Below are 22,800 nucleotides of genomic sequence, written 5' to 3'. Positions count from 1 at the left end.
ATAGCTGGAAGAAAGTTGTTCATGGACCCTTTATTTCAAAGTGCAATTTCATTATTTGTGTGCTTCTACTAGGGACGAAATTCAGGACTAAGGATCTCGTTATGAAGCAAAAAGCTAATCATTTCAGAACTTAGGCCTCCTTTAAAATTGATTGATCTGTAATTACGCCCTTAATCATCACTTTTTTATATATAGGACGATTAAAACAGTTTGTAGTAGGGTATGAACCATTTTAATGCGTTTGATGACAATAACTAGGTCTCGAACCCGAGACTATGTGTACCAAAGGGACGTGTTCTGTCCACTAGACTAGAATGGAGCGTACAACTTAGTTTAAGATTATTCTATATCTTCAAGTATAATCAATATGTTTAACTCTTTTTTTTTTTTTCAATTAGCAGTAGTCACATTGCTTTGTAATCCTTTGCAATGGAAAATACTTCGTATATTTTAGTAAAAGTCACAACAGGATCAAATTCAAGGAGTATATCAAGCTTTGGACTTTCTTTTAATTCTCTCCTTATCAAATCATGTTATTAGGATCACACTAGTGGTCCTTATAAGATTGTAATGTTATTAGGATCACGCTAGTAGTCCTTTTAAGATTGTAATGTTATTAGGATCACGCTAGTAGTCCTTATAAGATTGTAACATTATTAGAACGCTAGTAGGCCTTATAAAATTGTAATGTTATTAGAATCACGCTGGTAGGTCTTAATAATATTGTAATGTTATTAGGTGAAACGATTATACAAGTATTATTACTAAGGCCCGGAAGTTGAGGAAAAGTCCTCTTGTTTACGAGTGCCCGAAGACGAGGCTTAACATAATATATGATCATTTTGGGTCATTGTAGGCCAGAAAATAGTGGATTTTATTTGTCCTTTTTTGGCTTTGTCGGTGTGTTTTTTTTTTTCGTTTATTGGTCTTTTTTAAGCTTTTAGTAGGTCTTAACCAGTGTTGCCAGACAGGGAAAGCAAAATTACACACATCTTCCGTCCAAATTGCACAATTTTACACACAAGCTGGAAGACAGTGCACACAACATTACACATTACATAACTACCTATCTATATGTATATTATTTCTAATGGCGTACATACCTATACGTACTCTCATGTCCAAAATGATTGTCGCATATCTATAACAGGCTTGTTGTGCGAATATATTTGGATAATGATATCGCAGGATACATTTAACACTCTTACTATGTGTATAATCGGCAGAGACATGTATGTGGTAAATTTCATGTTAAAAGATCCGTAAATAAGAACAATATAACGAAAAAAAAACTTTTTTTGTCCATTTAGCAACATTTTAATGTACTCATTCTAATTTTCGTATTTATAATTTTTTCTATGAAATTTAGCACACATATACATTTCCCGATTATACACATAGTAACAGTACTAGAAGTACCTTGCGAGTTTATTATCCAATTATATTCGCACAACACGACCGTTATAGATATGCGACAATCATTTTGGACATGAGTGTACATTGACCAGCCATTGTTCAGGGATTCAACGCTTGATTTACTATTATTATTATTATTATTATTATTATTATTATTATTATTATTATTATTATTATTATTATTGTAAAACCGTCACCTTCCCGCCCATTGTCACTTTCATTTTACTTTCAACCATGCGCGCCGACTACGTGGGTGCTCCAGGGCTTCGGCATCCACGGCACACCCACAAGATTTTTAGCTTGAACCTGGGTTTGAACCAGTTTCTCTTGCGTTTAAATCAGTCGTGTTACCGACTGAGCTAGGGCAGCCCAAATTTATCCTTATAGTACCGATATATTTTACTTTCTCACAGCACAGGCCTTTATGACAATGTTCATAAAATATTTTAACTAAAAGTAAATCAATCAAACATCGAGACTTCTCTGAAAACATATAGGCTAATATGACCCGCCACTGATATGCACCCACATAAATCTTGGAAAGTCTGCGCCATTGCTTTCAACGTACTTAATGTTTTTAATTGGACATCGGCCACTCTGTCGTTCATCTGTTTGCAAAATGGCATTTTCTTCACAAGTGCTGAGAAGACAAGACTTCTTACCACCTCTGCCTCATGTTTTGGCCAACATCGAGGGTCAACATTCATTCACATTGCTTGCTTGAACAAAGCGTCTTTGCTTGACCCGCCTCTGAAAAACAAGAAGTGAGGTACCAAGGAAGCAAGATAGGTTTCATCATACTGTAGAGAAAAGAACAGGAGATTAACAATAATAAAAAATAACTTGTTATTTTCTCTGTGGTTTTATTGCGCTGGCCTGGAGTCAGGCGTTGGAGCTCGTAGTTTTTAGAAGGCAATTTTCAGGGGGAAAAAATGGTGGAAATAATGAATATTTGAATGAAAGGTGCTTCGTAAAAGTCATCAATGATCAAAATTTTTAATTTTGCCAAATTACACACAAAATGCACACAAATTGGCATTACACACAAAATGCACAAACAGGCCATAATTGCACACATTTTGTGCAATTACACACACATTGGCAACGCTGGTCTTAACGTCTTTTTTTTTATTTATTTATTTTATTTTATTTTTATTTTATTTATTTATTTTTTTTTTTTTTTTGCCCTTCATCTTTCGACAATAAATTTATTGGTCATTAAATCGAATCGCTACCACCTCTTAAACATCTTTTCTTCAGTAAGAAAAATTCAAAAGATAAGACATTCTTCAACGACTGGACTGATAAGACCAGACCTGCAACAATCACGAGTCAGATAAGGAGGCTTAACAATGTCCTCCAGCAAGGGGGAGTAAGGTTGGGGAAGTTTTCTTATTTTAGTTAGTAAAAATGAAAAAATGAAATCTTTGAGTTTTACCTCCCACGGTTATGCCGATTAGGCTAAAGGAGACGGTGAAGATGAGAAATGAATTAAATGGTGGAATGAAGAAAGTGGGAGGAAACGGAAGAACCCCGAAAAACCCACGCCCACGGTGTTTGTCCATCACAAAGTTCACTTGGTGGGAGCAGGGTTTGAACCCGGGACCCCAAGCACCAGAGGTGAACGCTCTACCACTGAGCACCGCGGCCCTTTTATTTTAGTTAGTACTTCAGTTTGTGGAAGAAGGACAGACCGTTAACATACCAGAAGCTTGTATTTCTTGAGCATTATATCCATTAGATATGTAATTCTAATTAAATTGGTCTTATTTTACGTCCTTTTTGTCAGTTTTTAGGTCCTTTTCTTGATCTTTTTATAGATCCTTTTTAGACAATTTTTAACTCTTCAACTTCCGAGCCCTAATTATTACTATATATTTAGTGCTTTGGTCAGATTTGATGAGTTGATTTTGGGTTTAACATCCCGTTTAGCAGCGAGGCTATATGAGACGTGGACCTACTGATTAACGTGGAATCCGAACCACATGAGCTCCCGCCGGGAATCGAACCCGGGTCTCCCACGCCAAAGGCGCGTACGCTAACCGCTTAGCCACGGAGGAGCTCTTTGGTCAGATTTATTTCATTAAAATACTGGGGAATATTTCCAAAACTATAATGAACAAGTTATGACATTTTTATCTTGAAAACAGGGAAAATGGATTAAAAGTAAATGTATAATATTGTCAGCCAGACCGTAATCATGGTAGTCATGAAAGGAGAAGAATTTCCTTTACTCATGTGAGTGCAATGGCCTGAAATTAGTTAATAACAGTCGTGTGAGTAATGTGATGTGCATATGTTCCTCATTACTTTAAAGAACCAGTGTTGTTTGACGGTTGAATGGGCAAAACATACGGCGCCACTGTAGATCTCATGTCAGTTAGAAACAACAAGAACCACTTGCGAATCATCAGGCAATTACGAGATCAAAAAAAAAATGTACAGAAAAGGAACTCAACGAAGAAGTCGAAAGAAATAGTAAAAGCAAATGTAATATTCTAAATATTACGTATTTCTCCAAGGCTTTTAGGTGGCGTAAAAATGGAGAAATTTAATTCACTGTGGTTGAAAAATAAAACTATGACAGTTTTACACAAATACGCTTTCAAGAGCTCCGTCCTGGCTATGAGAATAACAAACATACTCTCAGTGTGAACGACCGGGTTCGATTGCAGGTGAGAGCTCATGAGAGCCAAATACCACTTGAAACTATAAGTATGAGCTATCAAAATGTTTCGGTTCTTTCAAAATGATGTGAAAATGGAAACTAAGCAAGAGTTCACTGGTTATATGGTTAGCATTAGGTGCAGGAGATATCGGTTCGATTCCCGATTGGGTACCTAAACTCATTCAGATGCCACATTAGGTTCAAAGCGTCGGAGCTGAAGGAGTTCTTAAACTTCAGTTCATTTAATGAATCAATCTAAAGCATCTAAATGAGAAATAAACTTATACAGGGTGTTCAAATATGGGTCACAATAGTTTAGGAACTGATTTGCCACATCAAAATATGAAAAAAAAATTCACATACACCTGTTCTTAAAAGTGGAAGTTTCGGAGTCATAGAGTGCCGAAAACGTGATACAAGTGAACTTTAAAAGTTCATAGCTTCACTACTATGGGACCTATCGTAGTCGTGTCAAGTCATCACTGAGGAACTAGTATCTGAACTATCCAAATATGTATGTTTAAGAATGCTCCAGTATTTGCACACTAATTTTGAGAGAAGTAGGTGGAGAGTGATTAAGTAGTAGCAAACAGCTTCTCTAATAAGTGCAAGCACAGGAGGTTCTGAAAGATAAAAAATGAAATGAAATCTTTGAGTTTTACGTCCCACGGTTATGCCGGTTAGGCTAAAGGAGACGGTGATGATGAGAGATGAGTGAAATGGTGGAATGAAGAAAGTGGGAGGAAACGGGAGAACCCCGAGAAAACCCACGAGCACGGTGTTTGTCCACCACAAAGTTCACTTGGCGGGGGCTGGGATCGAACCCGGGACCCCAAGCACCAGAGGTGAACGCTCTACCACTGAGCCACCGCGCCCCCCTTCTGAAAGATAAATATTTGAATAGTTCACATACCAGTCCCGACCTTGACCCGACTACGATCGATCCTATAGTACTGGAACTATGGATCATTAAAGTTCATTTTTTTTACCCTATAACTAGGAAACTGTGCACTTACGACCAACTCAAAATATTTTGATAAATTTTTGTAACACCCTATATATATCTGGTTCGGTTATATTTGCTCAATCAGAGTTGACCAAACTTTAAGCTTCAGCGTTTCTTCAAAAAAATAAGAAAAGCATTTTTATAGGTCAACATCTTACGCTCGTTGTGTTGGAACTGAGATATAGAGATGCAAAAAAGCCGGCTTTTTTGAATCGATGGTTTTTTTTTCAGATAAAAAGCCGGTTTTTTTGGGGAAAAAAACGAGAATTTTGGAAATTTTGGCTTTTTTCATTTTCATGATTTTTCTATCTAAATAGCTTTCTTATAGTATATTCTATACTTAGATAAGAATTTCATGACCTAAATGCCATATTTCGCTCTAAAATTCACCATCAAAAAATCAAATGAAATCTTTGAATTTTACGTCCCACGGTTATGCCGGTGAGGCTAAAGGAGACGGTGATGATGAGTAATGAATGAAATGGTGGAATGAAGAAAGTGGGAGGAAACGGGAGAACCCCGAGAAAACCCACGCACACGGTGTTTGTCCACCACAAAGTTCACTTGGCGGGGGCTGGGATCGAACCCGGGACCCCAAGCACCAGAGGTGAACGCTCTACCACTGAGCCACCGCGGCTCAATTCACCATCAAGATGGATGGAGCACATGTTTTACGAATTAAAGCTAACATGAAGAATGTAGTATTTGAGGGCAATTTTAGAGGCTATTTAACTTTATTTTAACTTTTGAGTTATCGATATTTTTTCTTCTCGATATCATTTCAGTTTGTCGTCTGTTTCATTTCTAAGAGCTTAGTACTCTAGCTTCTAACGCAGAAGTTAAACTTACGTTTTTCTATATATCCGTCAAAGCGTACGTTTTTCAATATATCCGTCTAACCGTACTTCCACATTTCTGTTATACTGTAGTTGTGCTACGATTTAGCAATAATTTTCCGGATACAACCTTGAATACTAATTTATACAAATAATCAGTAGCGGATTTAGAAACGTACTTTGGGACGGGTTTCTCTGATTGTTTCATTTTCTAAAATCTCCTAATTTTATTTGGGAGGAGCTTGAAGTTTATGAGTACAGGCATAACTAATACTGTATTTCGTTTCGTTTATATATTTAGCGATAATCTTCCGGATACAACCTTGAAGATCATTTTATACTGAGAATCAGTGGCGGATTTAGAAAAGTATTTTGGGAGGGTTTTTTTTCTTACTAATGTTTAGTTTTTCTAAACATTCGTAATTTTTATTTGACGGCAGCTTAAAGTTAATGAGTAAAGGCATAACTAATAGATATTTCGTTTGTTTTAGACATTCCGTAATTTTGGGGAACAGGCTTCAGTCCGAAAGACCGCCCCCCCCTAACCCTCGCAAAACCGTCACTGCTGGTAGTTAGTAATAATAACGATTTAAAAACAATAAGAAATGAAGTCAGCCAACTCACAGTACACGCACTATTTCTACTTCATAGATGGAATGAAGAAAAGTTTTGTCAGAATGGTCGACAGCGTTGCCACATCTAGCATAATGATGCTAGATCTAGCATAATTTGTATGTCTTTAGCATCTAGCATCTTGCTTTTAGCATCCTGCCCAAATCTAGCATAATTTCAGGAAGTTTATCAAAAAGTCGCAAAACCTGGAGATGAGAAAGAAGTTAGTAATGGGAAGAAAAAGAACGGCAGAAATGTCCCATGAATCCTGTCCCATTGATTCATACAATCGGTAAACCATACAGGCAGCCTTATTGTTCGAAGCAAGTTCGAAACGGCGGGAGGTCATCCCTTTACCGATACCTTTAGCGAAGGGGCGTGGGAATAAAAAACAACTTAGTGTTTCTGAAAATGAGTTTTATTGCAGACAGTACCTTCTTGATGAAATATACAGCACACAAATGCATGTGCCTCAAACGCCTTTCGGCATGTTTTTGACCCAGTCCATCCCAGAGATGTATTTTTTTTTGGTAGCTCCACCCACGGTTTTCTAATCCTTTGACTACGAGGTCATTTTCTTTCAAAATATGTAAAAAAAAAAAAAAATGCATTCATTTATACGACATATTTTTCTTTCTTTATTCTTCTTAGAAGCCAAAAGATGTGAGTCTGGCAATGACTGCACTAGTTTCGTTGAGTTACAGAGATTTGATGCGTTAAGTATTGAGTTCTATCCTCGTATTTTTGCGCTCTGCGTATTTTAAGGTACATTATCGCATCTTAACTTGGGTTTTCTTTTCTTTAAAAGCTTCTGAATCAGTAATTATGAGGATCTAGCATAATTTGATCGAATCTAGCATAATTTCGATCAGGTTTTGGAATAATTCCGAGCTATGAGTCTGGCAACGTTGATGGTCGAATGCTGAGTTGAATTCCGGACTTCTCGATAGAAGCGCAGAAGCTCCAGTCAATCATGTTTGTTGTGCAGTTGTATTTATCTTAATTTAAATATATTCCGTAGTCCTTTTGTGTGTGTGTGTGTTGGTGGGGTGGGGAGAGTTCCATAATGATATGAAGGGTGTGAGCCAAGAACATGGTAACTAACAAATTTTCAATTGCTGAGTTACGCAGCATCAGATAGGCAGCAACGCATACCGCTTCGTTTAATCCCTCATGTATAGACTTATGTGAAAAATCAGCTTTCCGACTTTCAAAATGGATTGTGCAGCAGAAAATTTCTAATTTCTTAAAATAGTAAAATTATGGGTTACCATGTTCTTATCTCACACCCTTCATGTTCAATCCCTCTTGTTAAAAATACAGAAAACTTGAGGACTGAATAAACCGTGATGGTGCTTATATAAAACTGTAGAATTTCAAGAATATACAAAACCAAAAGCTCTAGGTGTGCAGCCTTTAAGTGTATCATATAAATCTAAGTATTTTTCTTATGTTTTATTTTAATTTTATTTTGTTCCAAAAAGAGGGTATGGAATATTTTGAAGTAAAAATACTACATAGAATTTTGCTAATTATTTGAGTATTTTTTTAAAAGAAGTATTTACTTTTAGGGTTGGCTGGTTTACACCAGCTGTTTTTCTTCTTTTTTTAAATAAACAACTGGTTTAAACCGAAAAAAAAATAAAAGGTACGAAAAATGCGAATCGTGTGAACTTCATGGTGACGTTTCCATACATCAAACCATCTGCATTAGTTTTATTTCCTTTTCACCTTTTAATCAAGGTGTCCCATGTTCAATTCTCGGTCGAACCACAACCCTTTTTTCATGCGTAAACAAAGTAGCGGTTCGGATGTCACTTTAAGCGAAAGTCTTCTCCTTGACAACCTCGGTATTACGTAAGGATGTTAAGCCTGAACATACGAAACGAAACTAAATTGTATATTTCTGCATGCCTGAATGCCTGTTGTTTTATAAAGAAGCCAAGATTGCTTAAATATACTGATATAAATTGACAAAATTTATCGATTGCCTACGTAGCTTCCATTAGCTTGAATTGTATTTTCAATGATATGTACGCACTAATTTGTAATTTAATACCTCAGTTTTAGCGTACTGATTATGATACGTTGACCTTTAAATTTTATATGCAAAGCAATAACAGGATTTTTTCCGTTATTGTTTTACATTTAGAGTAATGACGGGATTTTCCCGATGGCTAGGGCGGGAGTTTCTCAATTTAAGAAATTTACTGACCGGACTTCTTTAAGCTTATGTGACCTCTTCCAGCATAACCCCGTTGTTGCATAATAACACCAAGGCGAAACAAACTTATTTCTGTCAATATGTAATATATATACATAAAGCAAAATATCTAAACCCAAAAAAATTTGGTTTAAGCCCAAAAAAAAGCCTAGTTTAAACTCCCCCCAACAAACGGGGTTTTGGCATTTTCAAAAACAACCATGGCTCTTGCCAACCCTGCTTACTTTTGTATGTAGGAGGTTAAAAAAAATCTTATTATATACATTGGTTAATCCTTTGGAATTCATAATGTAAATATGTTGAGAAGTAAAACTGTTTGAAATATCTTTTCGAAATTCATGGTTTATTTTCGAGGTTTTATATTATTATCGGCATCAAACACTAATTAAATGACTTTTTGTGTTGTAGAGAAGCGAAACAAAATCTGGTTTATCAATTTAAAGCAGAATTTTCAAAAAAGGCCCAAAATTTCCCAAGCAAAAAAGCGAAGCAGAAAAAACCGAGTTTTTTTTTTTCAAAAAGGCCGTTTTTTTTCCGAGCCCTTGCATCTCTACTGAGATACGTGATGAAAGACGAAACATAGATACCATCAAACAGCTCAAGGGTTCGAAACCAAGAAAACCCAAAATGATAGTAATAGGCTATCTATTTGGTGGTATCTTTCTTTGATAGGCTATCTTCTGTTCAAGTTTCATATGTCTAGGACTGTTTACTGTGTCCATGTGAGCATTAACCTTTGATTTCTCCCTGTTAATAAAAGAGAATATGACTCACTTTGCCTCAAAGCAATAAAAGAGCATGAACGAACAGTATTGCTTGGTTTCAGATATGTCCGTAGGCTAGTAATTTGTGTTCTTTCGCTGAATTAGGAGATTCTGAGTTCAAATCCGACGACCGGCCATCCTGACTGTAGAGTTCAGTGTTGCCAAATTGGGCTATAAGTAGGTGATTGGGCGATTTTTTTAAGTGGCCTCGCTATCAAAATTTGAAATTGGACAACATGCTATTTTTTGTGCTACTTTTAATTATCTGCAGGCTACAACTCTTAAGAATCTGCTACTTTCTTATTTTGGTACAGTATATGAAATCATGAATTATTAGTTTTACATAATACAATAAAGTTCTAATAAGTTTTATATAAAAGTATATTGTTTCTTGAGCATCCTATTTACAATAAACAATGGTTTTACTAAAACCAACATGTTCGATAATACTTCAATTCTTGTTTCAATATTTTTTACTCCAGATCTGGCAATACTGGATTTTTATTAACTTTGCGTTGTTGCAGTATCCCTGACCTCTCTCAGAGCCTCAGTTTATGCCTAGGTTTAATAATTATACAAAGCTAAGTAAACGTGAATATAAGAAATTTACCATATTAACATAATGAATAAGTGAAATTACAATGAAAATTTAATTCATGGCTCCCAGATAAAGAATTTAACAAAAGAATTAAAGAAGTTAGGAATAACACAGAAAAAGCATACTTTAAACGTCGTAAAGTGTATTTCAGAGCCCACGAAACTGTCTTAAACAAACAGGTCTCCTTGGAAATGAGAAAGGTAGCCCATTTTATACTATCACAGTCTTCATAGTTAATTGCACAGTACAGTTCTACTGCTTCTGATGTAGTATGGAATTTACTCTAATACGCCACCGCCAACAAACTGCGGTCGCCGCCTGACCATTGCCAACCCAAACTTTTGACGGATTAATGAAAGTGTTTAGCTGCAAAGTAATTCACTTTTATGTTCAGGCTACAAATAGTTCAAATCCGCTACTTTTGGAGCATTACCTCGCTAATTTTTAATATTCAGATCTGGCAACACTGGTAGAGTTACAAGTGTCTTGTTCAATTTTATTAGGAAGTGCGAGGATGGTACCTTTTAATAGAGGCCCTTGCCGACTTCTTTAGACTTTTTTCTTTTCGAATGTATGTTTTCTATCTGCACCAGCTCGCTTTATTAGGCAAATAAGCGTAGTTAGACTTTCAAATCATATTTGTTCGTTTCTGCACTCTTAATATATTTAATTGTTATTTCAAATGGAGTATTAACAGGAAACTGTTGTCCTAGGAAAGGGCTATTCTTAGCATGCAGACTCTTCGTCATGAAAATTTCCTCATACGAAAACTTGTTTCATTGATCGAACTTGTCAGCCATTTTTTTTTTTTTTTCAAGGCAAAGAGAAAACAAACACTTGAATTTGCAAGATCTTGAATCAGACGCGTCGCTTCCATTTACATTCAATGAAGACGACAATAAGTCAATTCTCGGAGTAAAAATAATGAAACCAAACTAATAATATTTGATGAAGCATCTTTGACATGGGATACCCGGTTTCAATTTAGCGGTGGAAGTTTATGTGGCTCGGATCCCACGTTATGCTGTAGGTTCACGTCTCATGTAGTTTTGGTACTGAAAGAGACGCTAAGCTCCAAATCAACCAAAGCAAGGTAGGTTTTTGACTTATTAAATGACGTACACTTTTAGGAAATAAACAAGTGTGTGTAAAAGTTGTATTTTCCTTGTGGCTTTTGATAAGCTGTTTTATTGATAACAACGATTTATTTCCTTGAATTAAACAATAAAATTCTTATCTCGTTAACAGCACATTATAAACAAAATTACTTATCTTATATTTTTAATCAAATTTTTAAGGCGATAACTTCCTAACGTCATTCTTGGATTAACTGTTCTATAAAGTTCTTATCTGTAGTTTGATATAATGCAAGTCTGCTATCCTGTTATTCGTATTGTCCTTATAGCCTGTTTTACAGATTATTATCGTAATGAATGTCAACGACAGATATGAGCTTAAAATATTGGGTGCCAAAGAGGTTCAGATAGGGATACCTGCAGGCTGGGTTTATAGGGCCCATACACTATCAGTTTAACTGAACGAAAACCTGATCGTGACGTCAGAACTGAAGGAAAAACTGTGCGAACTGAAGGGATTCATTCAGTTCAGTCAGTTCTTCATGCGGTTATTTGGACTGAACAAACAGCATTTTGCTACGATAACTGTGCTATTAACTGAAGGAAACACACAATTGTCTGTTCAGGCCCTGTCATCATGGCAACTAATAAAAGTGAGGCATTGTTGGCTTTTATTGAGGCCTACCGTGCTCATCCCGAACTTTGGGACATGCAATATGTGCATTATGCGAATAGATATGAAAGAGGAAGGCGTATGATATGTTACTTACAAAATTAAAGGAGTTGGAACCTCAGGCGACACGCGATACCGTTATTTAAAAAATAAACAACCCACGGTTGGCATTTAGGAAGAAACTGCGGAAAATGAACGAATCCAAGAAATCGGAGACTGGAGGTGAGGATATGAAAAATGAAATGAAATCTTTGAGTTTTACGTTCCACGGTTATGCCGGTTAGGCTAAAAGAGACGGTGATGATGAGAAATGAATCAAATGGTGGAATGACGTGGGAGGAAACGGGAAAACCCCGAGAAAACCCACGCATACGGTGTTTGTCCACTACAAGGTTCACTTGGCAGGAGCCGGGATCGAACCCGGGACTCCATGCACCTGAGGTGAACACTCTACCACTGACCCACCGCGACACTGGAGGTGAGGAAGTGTACATTCCAAAAGCTTTGGTATTTCAAAGAGCTTAGAAACCCACTCCACAGAACATCTGATGAAACTGAAGCTACTGAACTCAAGGAACTGAAGGGTTGAACTCAATTAACTGACGATATTCCACACACTATTAGTTCAGGTCATCGTACGATCGGTTAACTCAGTTTCTAGCTCAGTTGGACTGATCAGTTAAAACTGATAGTGTATGGGCCCCTTTAGGGTGCAGGCTGCACCCATGAATTGTTTTTTTCCAAGGGTGACAATTCTTTTCACATTGTTAATGAAACAATGGAACTTTCAATTATACCAAAATGATTCTTTTAAATTTGTCACTGTTAATGACACAATTGATCTTCAATTATACCATAATGATCCTTTTAAGTTTCGCATTGTTAATGATGCAATCTAACTTCAATTATACTATAATGATCTTTTTAAGTTAGGCATTGTTAATGATTCAATCTAACTTCAATTATACTATAATGATCGTTTTAAGTTTGGCATTGTTAATCGCACGATCGATCTTGAATTATACGATAATGCTTTTGAGAACGCTTAATATAATAAAACTTAGTTTACAAATGAAATTAACCAGGTCTTGTGACAATTAACTCCGGTTATTACAAAAACCGGTTATTACAAAAACCGGTTATTTTTCATCCCTAACATTAAATCCTTTATCCATGTAAGAAATTGCAACAAAAGTTGCAAAGATAGAAAATAACATTTCTTTCTTGTTCGATTAAACATTGTGAGTTGTCAAGCATATACAATCCATTATCAGGAAACCACCTGCAAATACAATGTGAAACATATGACTGGGAGATAAGATTAACACATATCTTTATAATAGCAATAAACTTCTCGTCGATCAAAGAATATTGTTCATAGACTCAATGTGCAATTATTGTCAGAGCTAAGATAATATGACATGAACTGATGTGGCATTTTATTGCGATTTTATGCGTTATGTCATCTTTCTGAAATATTCAGGTTTTTTGCTACCGTTACTCACTATATAGATGATAAGCTATCCACGTACAATAGCCATTGTTTTTTTTTTTTTTAACTTCTGTTAGTCACAATTATTTTAGTGTTATATAGTAAAACAACAGCTTTACCAACCAAATTTCATTTATATATCTATTATGATTCCCCGTTCATTCGGTAGACAAAAAAGAATCAAGATCTATTTAATGGATTATCATCCATTTTGGCTCGAATCGTAAATTAGAAACCGACTTCGTTGATGAAGGTAATCCATCCATCGGAAGTGGTAGAAATTAACCATTTCCGGTTTTAACGTAGAACACTATAGAGCAAAAACGATAATACGGGATGTTCCAAAAAGAACATAGCTTTTAAAATGGCCGCCATTTTTGTTCTCGTAAATTGGCAGCACTGAGCATTACATGATTTTTATCTGTTGTTTTTGAGGTTAGTCGTTATGGAGCGCCGAATAGCGCCTGATCGTCGTCTGTTTTCTGCAAGGATGTTATAAAATAGAGGATCTGTCCATACAACAAAATCGTGAAGCCATACGTCACAGCTTCGCCACACCTACTCTGCCCACTCCTCGCCACTAAGATCGCAATATTTCGAGCCAATAATCATGGCGGAAACGAGAATAGCCAGTCAGACGTGCCGGCACATACGATGCTGGGTTGTGTTTTGGCTTCACTGAGTTCATATGATGAACATACGTCTGGGCAGATCCTCTATTTTATAACATCCTTGGTTTTCTGTACAGGTAGGAACTGTATGGACTTGGTACAAAAGAGATTCCCTGGCCGGGTGATTTCTCGCAACGTGACGTGAATTGGCTACCCAGAGTCTTGTAATTTGACAGCACGTGATTCCTTTCTGTGGAACGCCAACAAACCACGATCACTTCCAGAGCTCAAGGCCGAGTTACAGCGTGTAATTTCAGAAGTAGAGGTGCAAACATGCCGAAATCTTACGAGAAATATCATACAAAGAACGAGAATGTGTCTGCAGAGTCGTGGAGGGCATTTGAGTGATATATTTCATACATAATCACAGGTTGCATAGACTGGAAAAGAATATGTCAATTATTTAAATTCACCAATAAATTTGTATAATATTATGCATTCAAGAGCTGCGTTTTTTATGGAACGCTTTTTAGATAGCGAGAAGTGTCATACGAATATATTTTATCTACATAGACCGGAGACGATGAGATAGTAAAAATTTGTTTTAAAGTGTTTTTTCCGTTTAACATCCCAGGAAAATTGTTTTTCATATTTCTATGTCGACATTTTCAATGAGACTCTAAGGCAGATAGGGACAATTTTTAGTTCGTCTTTTATACTAATTGGAGGATGACCTATAAAATCTAGATGGACTTTAAAGCAGTGGTCAACTTTGAAATTACTACCAGGGGCGGCTTTATAAGGTAGTCACAAAGTCTCGTGCCTTCCCCCAAAATAAGAAGGAAAATAGTTAATAAGAAAACTAATGAAGAACAATGGAATAAAAGTTTTAGTTATTTTAATGTAGAGTCTGCAACCATGATTAATGTCCATGATTAACCTATAACACGTGCGTAATTGAGGAGTCAAAGATTATATTTTCATAAATAGGAAAATTATAAATATACACACATTAATAAGTTTACTAATAAATGGACTCACTTTTGTAATCCGAAGTAGCAAGAAAGGAAGTAAAATGTGTGAAAGAGAGAGAAATAACAAATTAAAAAGTGTGTATTTGGTAATTACTTCAACACGGTAGAGCTTATTTTTACAATTGGTATGATTGTTGGCATCTTACTTTGGTATTGATATACCATACTGTCCATATTGGCTGAAATTGATCATTGCTTTAAAGTTTGAAGAGTAAAATGATTTTTTGAAAATATCATCTTTGTTTATATACAAATGTTTAATAGTTCATTATTCTCTGTCTGAATTTCCTATAAACAGAATTTACAACAGATTTCGTGAGATCAACCCAGAGACAGTGGACCACTATAGAGAAGCCAGGTTCCCAGTATCCGAAGTGATTCATTACTTTCCTGAATTTCAGGTGAGTTAATTATAAATATAATTGTTGCTTCTACCTCTTTATATAATAACTCTAAGCTAAATAACTAATAGTACTCATTCGGTTTGTCTATCGTTACCTGAGAATGTAGCAGGGCCACAATCAGTGGTTTAGCTGGGCCGGAAGGTTGTTTCGAGAAATGTTTATCTCAGTTATTCTGTAGTTCAGTAACAAATTGGTTCGTGAATTGTGTGCATTTTAGCCACTACGTTAAATATCTTTTCCAGCTAAATCACTGGCCACAATTAACCGTGATTCCGCATCATCTGATTCAAAAATTTGTATTTTTATGTGTAACGCCTTTCTATTTCAGGTGTACCCATCATGGCGCTGCTGTCGATGTGTGTTTTCCCGTACTTTATTCGGAACAAGTACACTTTATGGGACCTATCATAGTCGAGTCAAGACTTTACTTAGGAACTAATGTGTACGCTATCCAGAAATACATGTTTCAGAATCCTAAGGTACTCACTTAACAATTTTTATAGAGACAGTTTGACTACGGACATATAATTTGAAATACTCAACAACTACCTCTATAAAAATTGAAGTACCGCAGGATTCTGAAACTTGGATATTTGGATAGGGCACTAGTTCCTAAGCGAAGTGTTGATCCGACTATGGTAGGTCCGTATTGGAGCTATGGACCTTTAAAGTTCATTTTTTCATGTTTTCGGTAACCTATTGTAATGATTTGGTAGAGTCAATAATGGAACGAGATTTATCCCCTTCACCAATTTATTATAAAATTTGTTAAAATACAGATGTCTTTGATTACAGAGACTAAAATAGTGTCTATCTTGTTATTGACCAGATGAGAGGAAATAGGTGTTTTGCGCGGTGCCCCTTCTCTCAAGACAGTCTCCAAGGTACCTGCTGGTTCTGGTGAGTCTTGAAGGAAGGCCCCCAGCTCAGAGCACCTTCGCGAGGCTTGGTTGTAGTAAGGATCCCAAGTCCAATGCTACCTCGGGTAAGGATAGGTGTACCCCTAGTCCAGTGCGACCTAAGGACGGTGTAGGTGATTTGATCAGTTGGACGACTGATGCTGGGTCCCTCGGTGGTTGGGCTTTTATTTGTCCTCTTCGGGTCCTCCCGTGAGGTCCGTCTTCTTTCGGCGTTCCTCGGTGTCTTTCGTGTCGGCTTCTTGTCTGCTAGGCTGTTTACAATCAATAGCACGTGTTGTGTTGACATGTGCTTTTGTCATGATGTGGGGATCCTTACAAAATATATAACGGCTCGTTATGCTTATGAACTTTCGTAGTGAATAGTAGTAAAACGATTATTTATAGAAAGCAATAACAGAGGAGGCCTACTAGATCGGAACATAACATGCATTGTCCTAACATGCAAATATCGAAAGTCTACAATATATTATATGGGGCACCCGTAGGATTTTTTTCCAAGAAGGATCAAAACCACGATATACAAACACAGTCGTGAAAATACACACACTTGAGTATTATAGAGAAGCGCCGTTGAAACCCCAGATTTTTTTTTTCTGGGGTAGAATTGACATTTCTCTATATTACCACTCCAGTTTGCCTAAGCAAGTAATATAAACCGCTTCCGGAGAAAATAAATTAATAGAAATTGATATAATTGCACCTCTTTTCGATGTTTCATGTAAAAACATAAAGTAGACATAAAACAGACAAATCTATAAAAAAAAATAAAATAAAATAAAATAAACTGACTATGTTTGTGACTCTTAATCTCTTGAACCGCCCAACCGACCTCGATCAAATTTTCAACATAGATGAAGTTCGGTCTTGGAGTAATTTTAGCATTTTACTACGACAGCACAATTTAGGAGAGGGGGAGGAGGATATATATTGAAAATGGCCGAAATTGACCGATATTAGTGTCAAATCCATAGTTTTCAGGGTCGTTTGAAATGAACAATGACACTTCTGATGCCATTTAAATTGAAATTCAGCCCCACAACTTGGCGGAGGGAGAAAGAGAGGTATAAAAAAGATTGAAAATGACCGATATCAGAGAGTGCTTTAGGAATAGTGAAAAGTGACTGCCCAACGGAATATATTACTAATAAGAAATGTAGAACTCTAAGAGGTTTATATTATTGTGTAATCATCCTATCTATACCTTTATCAGTAGCAACATAATTTATAAATATTTTAATACCAGTTAGGGATGGTACCGAGACCGAGACGGACTTTTATATACCGAGACGAGACCGAGACGGACTTTTAAATACCGAGACGAGACCGAGACAGACCTCTATAAATCGAGACGAGACCGAGACCGAGACGGACTTTTATATACCGAGACGAGACCGAGACGGACTTTTAAATACCGAGACGAGACCGAGACCGAGACAGACCTCTATAAATCGAGACGAGACCGAGACGAGACTTAGGTCAGTCTCGAAAGTCTCGGTCTCGTCTCGAATATTGATATTGATAGATACTAAAATTGCCTTCACTCAAAATTTGTTTCGTTGCTGTGTTAGATAATATGAGAACGGTTGACTGATGTACAGTGGCGTATTTAGGGGGTGGTTATCGGGCTCAAACCCCTCCCGAAATAAATTTGTGATAATTTTTTGCATTGCACGTACAACGCAAATGTTTCTTACTCGTTCCTCAAGCCTCTCCCGAAACAAAATCCACTGCTGATGCAAATAGAATTCCCTCTGTGTCTATATATATATATGGTCGTGGTGCCACCCAGGTGCATAGGTTCCCGAGGCCCAACTTTAATTTTAAGTGGAAGCAAGGGGTAAGTGGTCCCTCGTTCGATAGACCTTGAAAAACTAAAAAGCGTTGTGGCAAAAGATCTTTCATATCGGACATTGTATTCAAAATGACCGACAAGACATGTTGCCCCTATTAGATACAGTAAAACGTGCAGTACCACTAATATGAAAACGGTTGAACATAAATGAACCGAACAAAAACTCAAATAGAAAATGTCATGTGGCACATCGATTGATATTGTCGCGGAGGCTTCCAGGGCCACCCTTCATGGGAGCCCAGGGCGCAACCTCAAAATTGTAAATGGAAACATGGGGTGAGTGATACCTCGTTCGACATATCTTTAAAAACTAAATAGTGCTGTTGCAAAAGATTGTTCATATGGGTCACTGTTTTCAAAATGACAACCAAGACATTGTACCTGCATCAGGTAAAACGTCCAGTATCACTAATATGAAAACACCAGAACAAATATTCGAATAGAAAATCACAGAGGGTATTCATCATTCTATATCTCGGGAATGTTACAACAGTCGAAAAGATGATTAGAATGAAAGTGCCATAATGGAAAGGAAGAAATTTAACTCCTAGAAAATTATCACTCCAACCTCACTCCGTGAGTGAAGCGAGAAGGATCGGTGAAATTGCAAATGAGAACCTTAGTTTTTGCAAAATGTATTTACGAAACAAAGTTATTTGAAAGATGTTTTTATAAGAGATAAATGTCTCTGTAATGGGATAAAGTATGTAAAATTCTTGTTAAATGATACCTTTCATTTTGATTGCAGGCAATGTTTTGATGCAAAAATGAATCAACTGAAATGCGAAATCAATTTGTCGAACAATGCAATTTTAGAACAATGTTTACAAAGTTGGTTTTGTTCAAGAGTCGTCTGCATGATATTGGTTCGCTGCTTTTCTTCTATGTCTTCTTGCATGTGATAGAATATGAGTTTCACTGAGATGTCCACAGTTACATTCCGAATAACTTTCAACGGTAATTTCAGTTGTGATCCTTAGTAACGAAACGGTACATACTGATGCAGATATATCCCAAAAAACTTGCACGAATTGCGTTAAATTATCAGGGGCGAAGGGGCGGGCAAAATGTTGTTAAACTTGAATTTCACCTTATTTTTAATCACCTTATTTCACTTTATTTTTATTCATTATAGTACCAGTCATTTGTACACACAAGTGTTTCAGACAAACCATATCTATTGGAAATAAAAGTGAGATTCTCATTTGAGATTTTACCATTTATTCCCGCTTCACCCACTTACGGACAGAGATCGGAAAGATAACTTTCTATCATTTCCTCTTTTGCATCATGTTAATTACACTTTAATAATCTTTTTCTCCGTTGCATTATACTCGAGCCGTGGAATGATAAATACCCTCTGTGCTTTCCTATACGAGTTTTATTCTGTTCATTTATCTCCAACTATTTTCATATTAAGGGTCTAGGGGTACTGGACGTTTTATCTGATACAGGCACCATGTCTTGGCGGCCATTTTGAAAAAGTGCCCGATATGAAAAATATTTTGCCACAACGCTTTTTACTTTTTAAAGATCTATGGAACGAGGTTTTACTCGCCCCATGTTTCCATTTAAAATTTTAAAGTTTGGCCCTGGTTCCCATGAAGGTCGGCCCCGGGAGGCGACGCGACAACACCATTCGGTTTGCCCCATGGCATTCCCTGTTTGAATTTTTGTTCGGTTCATTTATGTTCAACCGTTTTCGAGATATCTCCGTGGAAAGATTAAAATGGGCCATCCTGTATATATATATATATATATATATATATATATATATATATATATATATATATATATATATATATATTATAAATGCTGAAATTTTGTACCAAGTTGGGAAATTCTTCTAGATACTCTGCAATATCACTAAATAAACAATGTTGCTAAAGCAAAATAAAGTTGTATTTTCTCAAATTGCGCTACGTAAAGTATTACATATTTCTTATTTAGTTATTTAATAAAACCACAATAGCCCATACATTATCTAGTGTAACAAAGGACAACACAGTACCATTAACATCAACATTTTGGAAATCTCTAATAACTCAAATGCCATGGACGGTGCAATGCGCATCAACTGTATCTTACTGTCAATTACTGTGATCATGGTATAATATATTTCGAATAAATGAAGGAACAAAGTTACAAGAAACGAAAAATTTAAATGTTTCTAAAGACTTTACTTCGAAAACGCGCTGACATATCACGACTCATCATGCAGATGCTTCCAAATCGTTTTAAATCGTTTCAGATACCAAACACATTGGTAGTGATTGTTATACTGCTTAAAATGACGTATTTATATTAAATGTTTATAATGATTATTGCTTTCCTTTGCTTCTATAACATTACAACAATAGTTTTTGGTGGTTTTAATTACGTGTCAGTTACATTATTTTAAGCAGTGTTGCCAAATAAATTGCTAATTATTATTCTAAATATGTGCAAATAACGTAGATAAACTGCAAATTTTTTTAAATTACTCGTAATTTGTTTTATGGTGCAAGAATGCTTTCAAGAGAAGAAGTTTTTCATCATCTTTGGCCTACTTATAATGTTAATGTTTAAGTCTTCGTTCCAGCAATACATATAAATGCAAATTGTAACTGAAATTAAATGTAACTGATACATTTTCTGTAACACTAGTTGTTTCCCCTAAGCCTTAGGCCTGGTGTACACTTCAGATTAAGACCGTGCTTAATTAAAAGTTCTAATTACACACTAATTACATTTCACTTGCTTTAGTTTGACCACCCATCACCTCAAACGCTATCCATACCATATAGCTATACGCAATTATTCAAGGACTTACAGTTAGTAATACACAATGTTCACGTTTGTTTTGTTTTGTTTTAGTTTAACGTCCCACAGTTATGTTAGGGCGGCTAAAGAAGACGTGGAGCTAATCATTATAGTGGAATCCGAACCACTTCGGTCGTTCAACTTGGGTTCTTCCCAGTTGCGGACGTCTTAGTTGCGGACGCTGCTCTTATCTGTTAAAATCATTCCCAGTTGCGGACGGACAGGTGTTGCTTGGAATTTCCATGACTCGATTACAAAGCAACCAGAATTGTTAGTCCCAATTGCGGACGCGTGCGGGAAAAGAGGTAAGATCTATTGATAACAAGCAGCAACGTTGCCACATTTTTCATTACATTATATTTACTACCCTGCCCTCAGCAACAAGAAGGACTTTTTGTTGTAAGAATACAATTTGCTGAAAAGAGATTCATTCAGGGGTGTAGCTAGTAAGTTCTTATAGGTGCATGACTTTTTCAGGGGCCTTAGCCTTTTTACAATGTCGAAATAAAATTCTCCTCACAAATTTTTAGTGAGGAGAATTTTACTTCAAAAACTAAGATGGGAACCGCCCCCCACACACAAAGATTTCGTACCCTCTATGCAACTTCCCTTCACAGTTAACCAGGCTTAGGACTGGCAGTGTCAATGTTGAAACTATTGGCACTGGCGTGTTTACATGTTGCAGGAGAATAGCCACTGTCGAATATTATGCTTATATGAGAATGAGCTTGCAGTTCTCCTTTGTCAGGTAGTGAATTATATACAATATTTACACAAAGGTACTCAAGTCTCTGAACATATGCTATGCATCGCAAACACTTCTTGGTGTTACCAGTATCCTGAAATTCCGCAAAAATTCTATGCATTCTTTTGTCTAATAGTATTGCCGATTTCTTTCTTCTTTTCCCGCCAATTTTTAAATTCAAACGATCGTACAGAAAGTTGCTGTGCCGAGCTTCATCCTTGAGAACTCGGACTAACTCTGAGACATTTGGGTGTGCTTTGTTTATAATAGAACACAGTCAGTTGTGCCAGGCTTCGAGTGCGTTGTTCGTCCTGTGCCTTTTGTTATGGCAGTTCCAAATCTCTGTAGTAAAAGTCGAGTTCTCCAACCACTGGACGACGAAATAATCATACAATTGCTGCAATTTACTGTTGCATTGTGTGTCTTCTTGAATACACAGCCAACCATCAACGACTTTATCTATTGGCAAGTGTGTCAAAGCAGCACACATTCTGATGCACAACCTAACCTCATCATCATTTGTGTACTCTTGTATAAGCCCTACTTCTTGCACTTTTCTCCATAGGCACTGGTTGAAATGAAAATTGCATCCTTTAACCTGCGCTTCTGGAAATACATACCGCAATGCGTTTATGGATGACTCTTCGAAGTCAACCATTATTCAATCCGGTTTCCACTCAGGGACTTGTCCTTAATTTCTGCTAAACGTCTCTCGTATATTTGCTGTGTTTTGCTTGGCAGAAGAGCAAACACAATCGGAACAATATTGGTTTCTTCACCGCTGTTACCAAAGTCGGCATGCACTGTATAAAACTAGGCAAACTGTTTGCTGCACGTTTTGAATGTTCCATCCATAAAAACCACTTTACAACTTGCAAGAATATTTCTTCCATTTCTGCTAGCAAATGCCAGTATCCTGTCTTCGCCTACATCATCTAAAAGAAGAAAATTAAATCCATCTCGAAAATGAAGAATATCAGAAGAAAGTTCAATATCCTGAGCTGAGATGTGTTTCCTGATTGATTACTGCAGCGGTAAAGACAAGACTTTAAAGAAGAATACTGCGG

General features: G+C 36.6%; 1 protein-coding gene across 1 annotated transcript in view; it reads left to right on the top strand.

Moving 5' to 3' along the window:
• Nucleotides 1-22,800, top strand: part of LOC145665928 (calcium and integrin-binding protein 1-like) — a 62,989-nt gene that overhangs the window by 3,606 nt on the left and 36,583 nt on the right. Inside the window, exon 2 of the mRNA XM_081733035.1 lies at nucleotides 15,309-15,411. Within this exon, the coding sequence (XP_081589161.1) occupies nucleotides 15,309-15,411 (103 nt within the window). The remainder of the gene's footprint in view (nucleotides 1-15,308; nucleotides 15,412-22,800) is intronic.

Source organism: Thermobia domestica, chromosome 1, assembly GCF_964235325.1.
Source record: "Thermobia domestica chromosome 1, izTheDome1.hap1.1, whole genome shotgun sequence".
In the NCBI taxonomy this organism is placed as follows: Eukaryota; Metazoa; Arthropoda; class Insecta; order Zygentoma; family Lepismatidae; genus Thermobia; species Thermobia domestica.
Note: the sequence above shows the minus strand (reverse complement) of the source record. Positions and strands in the feature narration are given on the sequence as shown.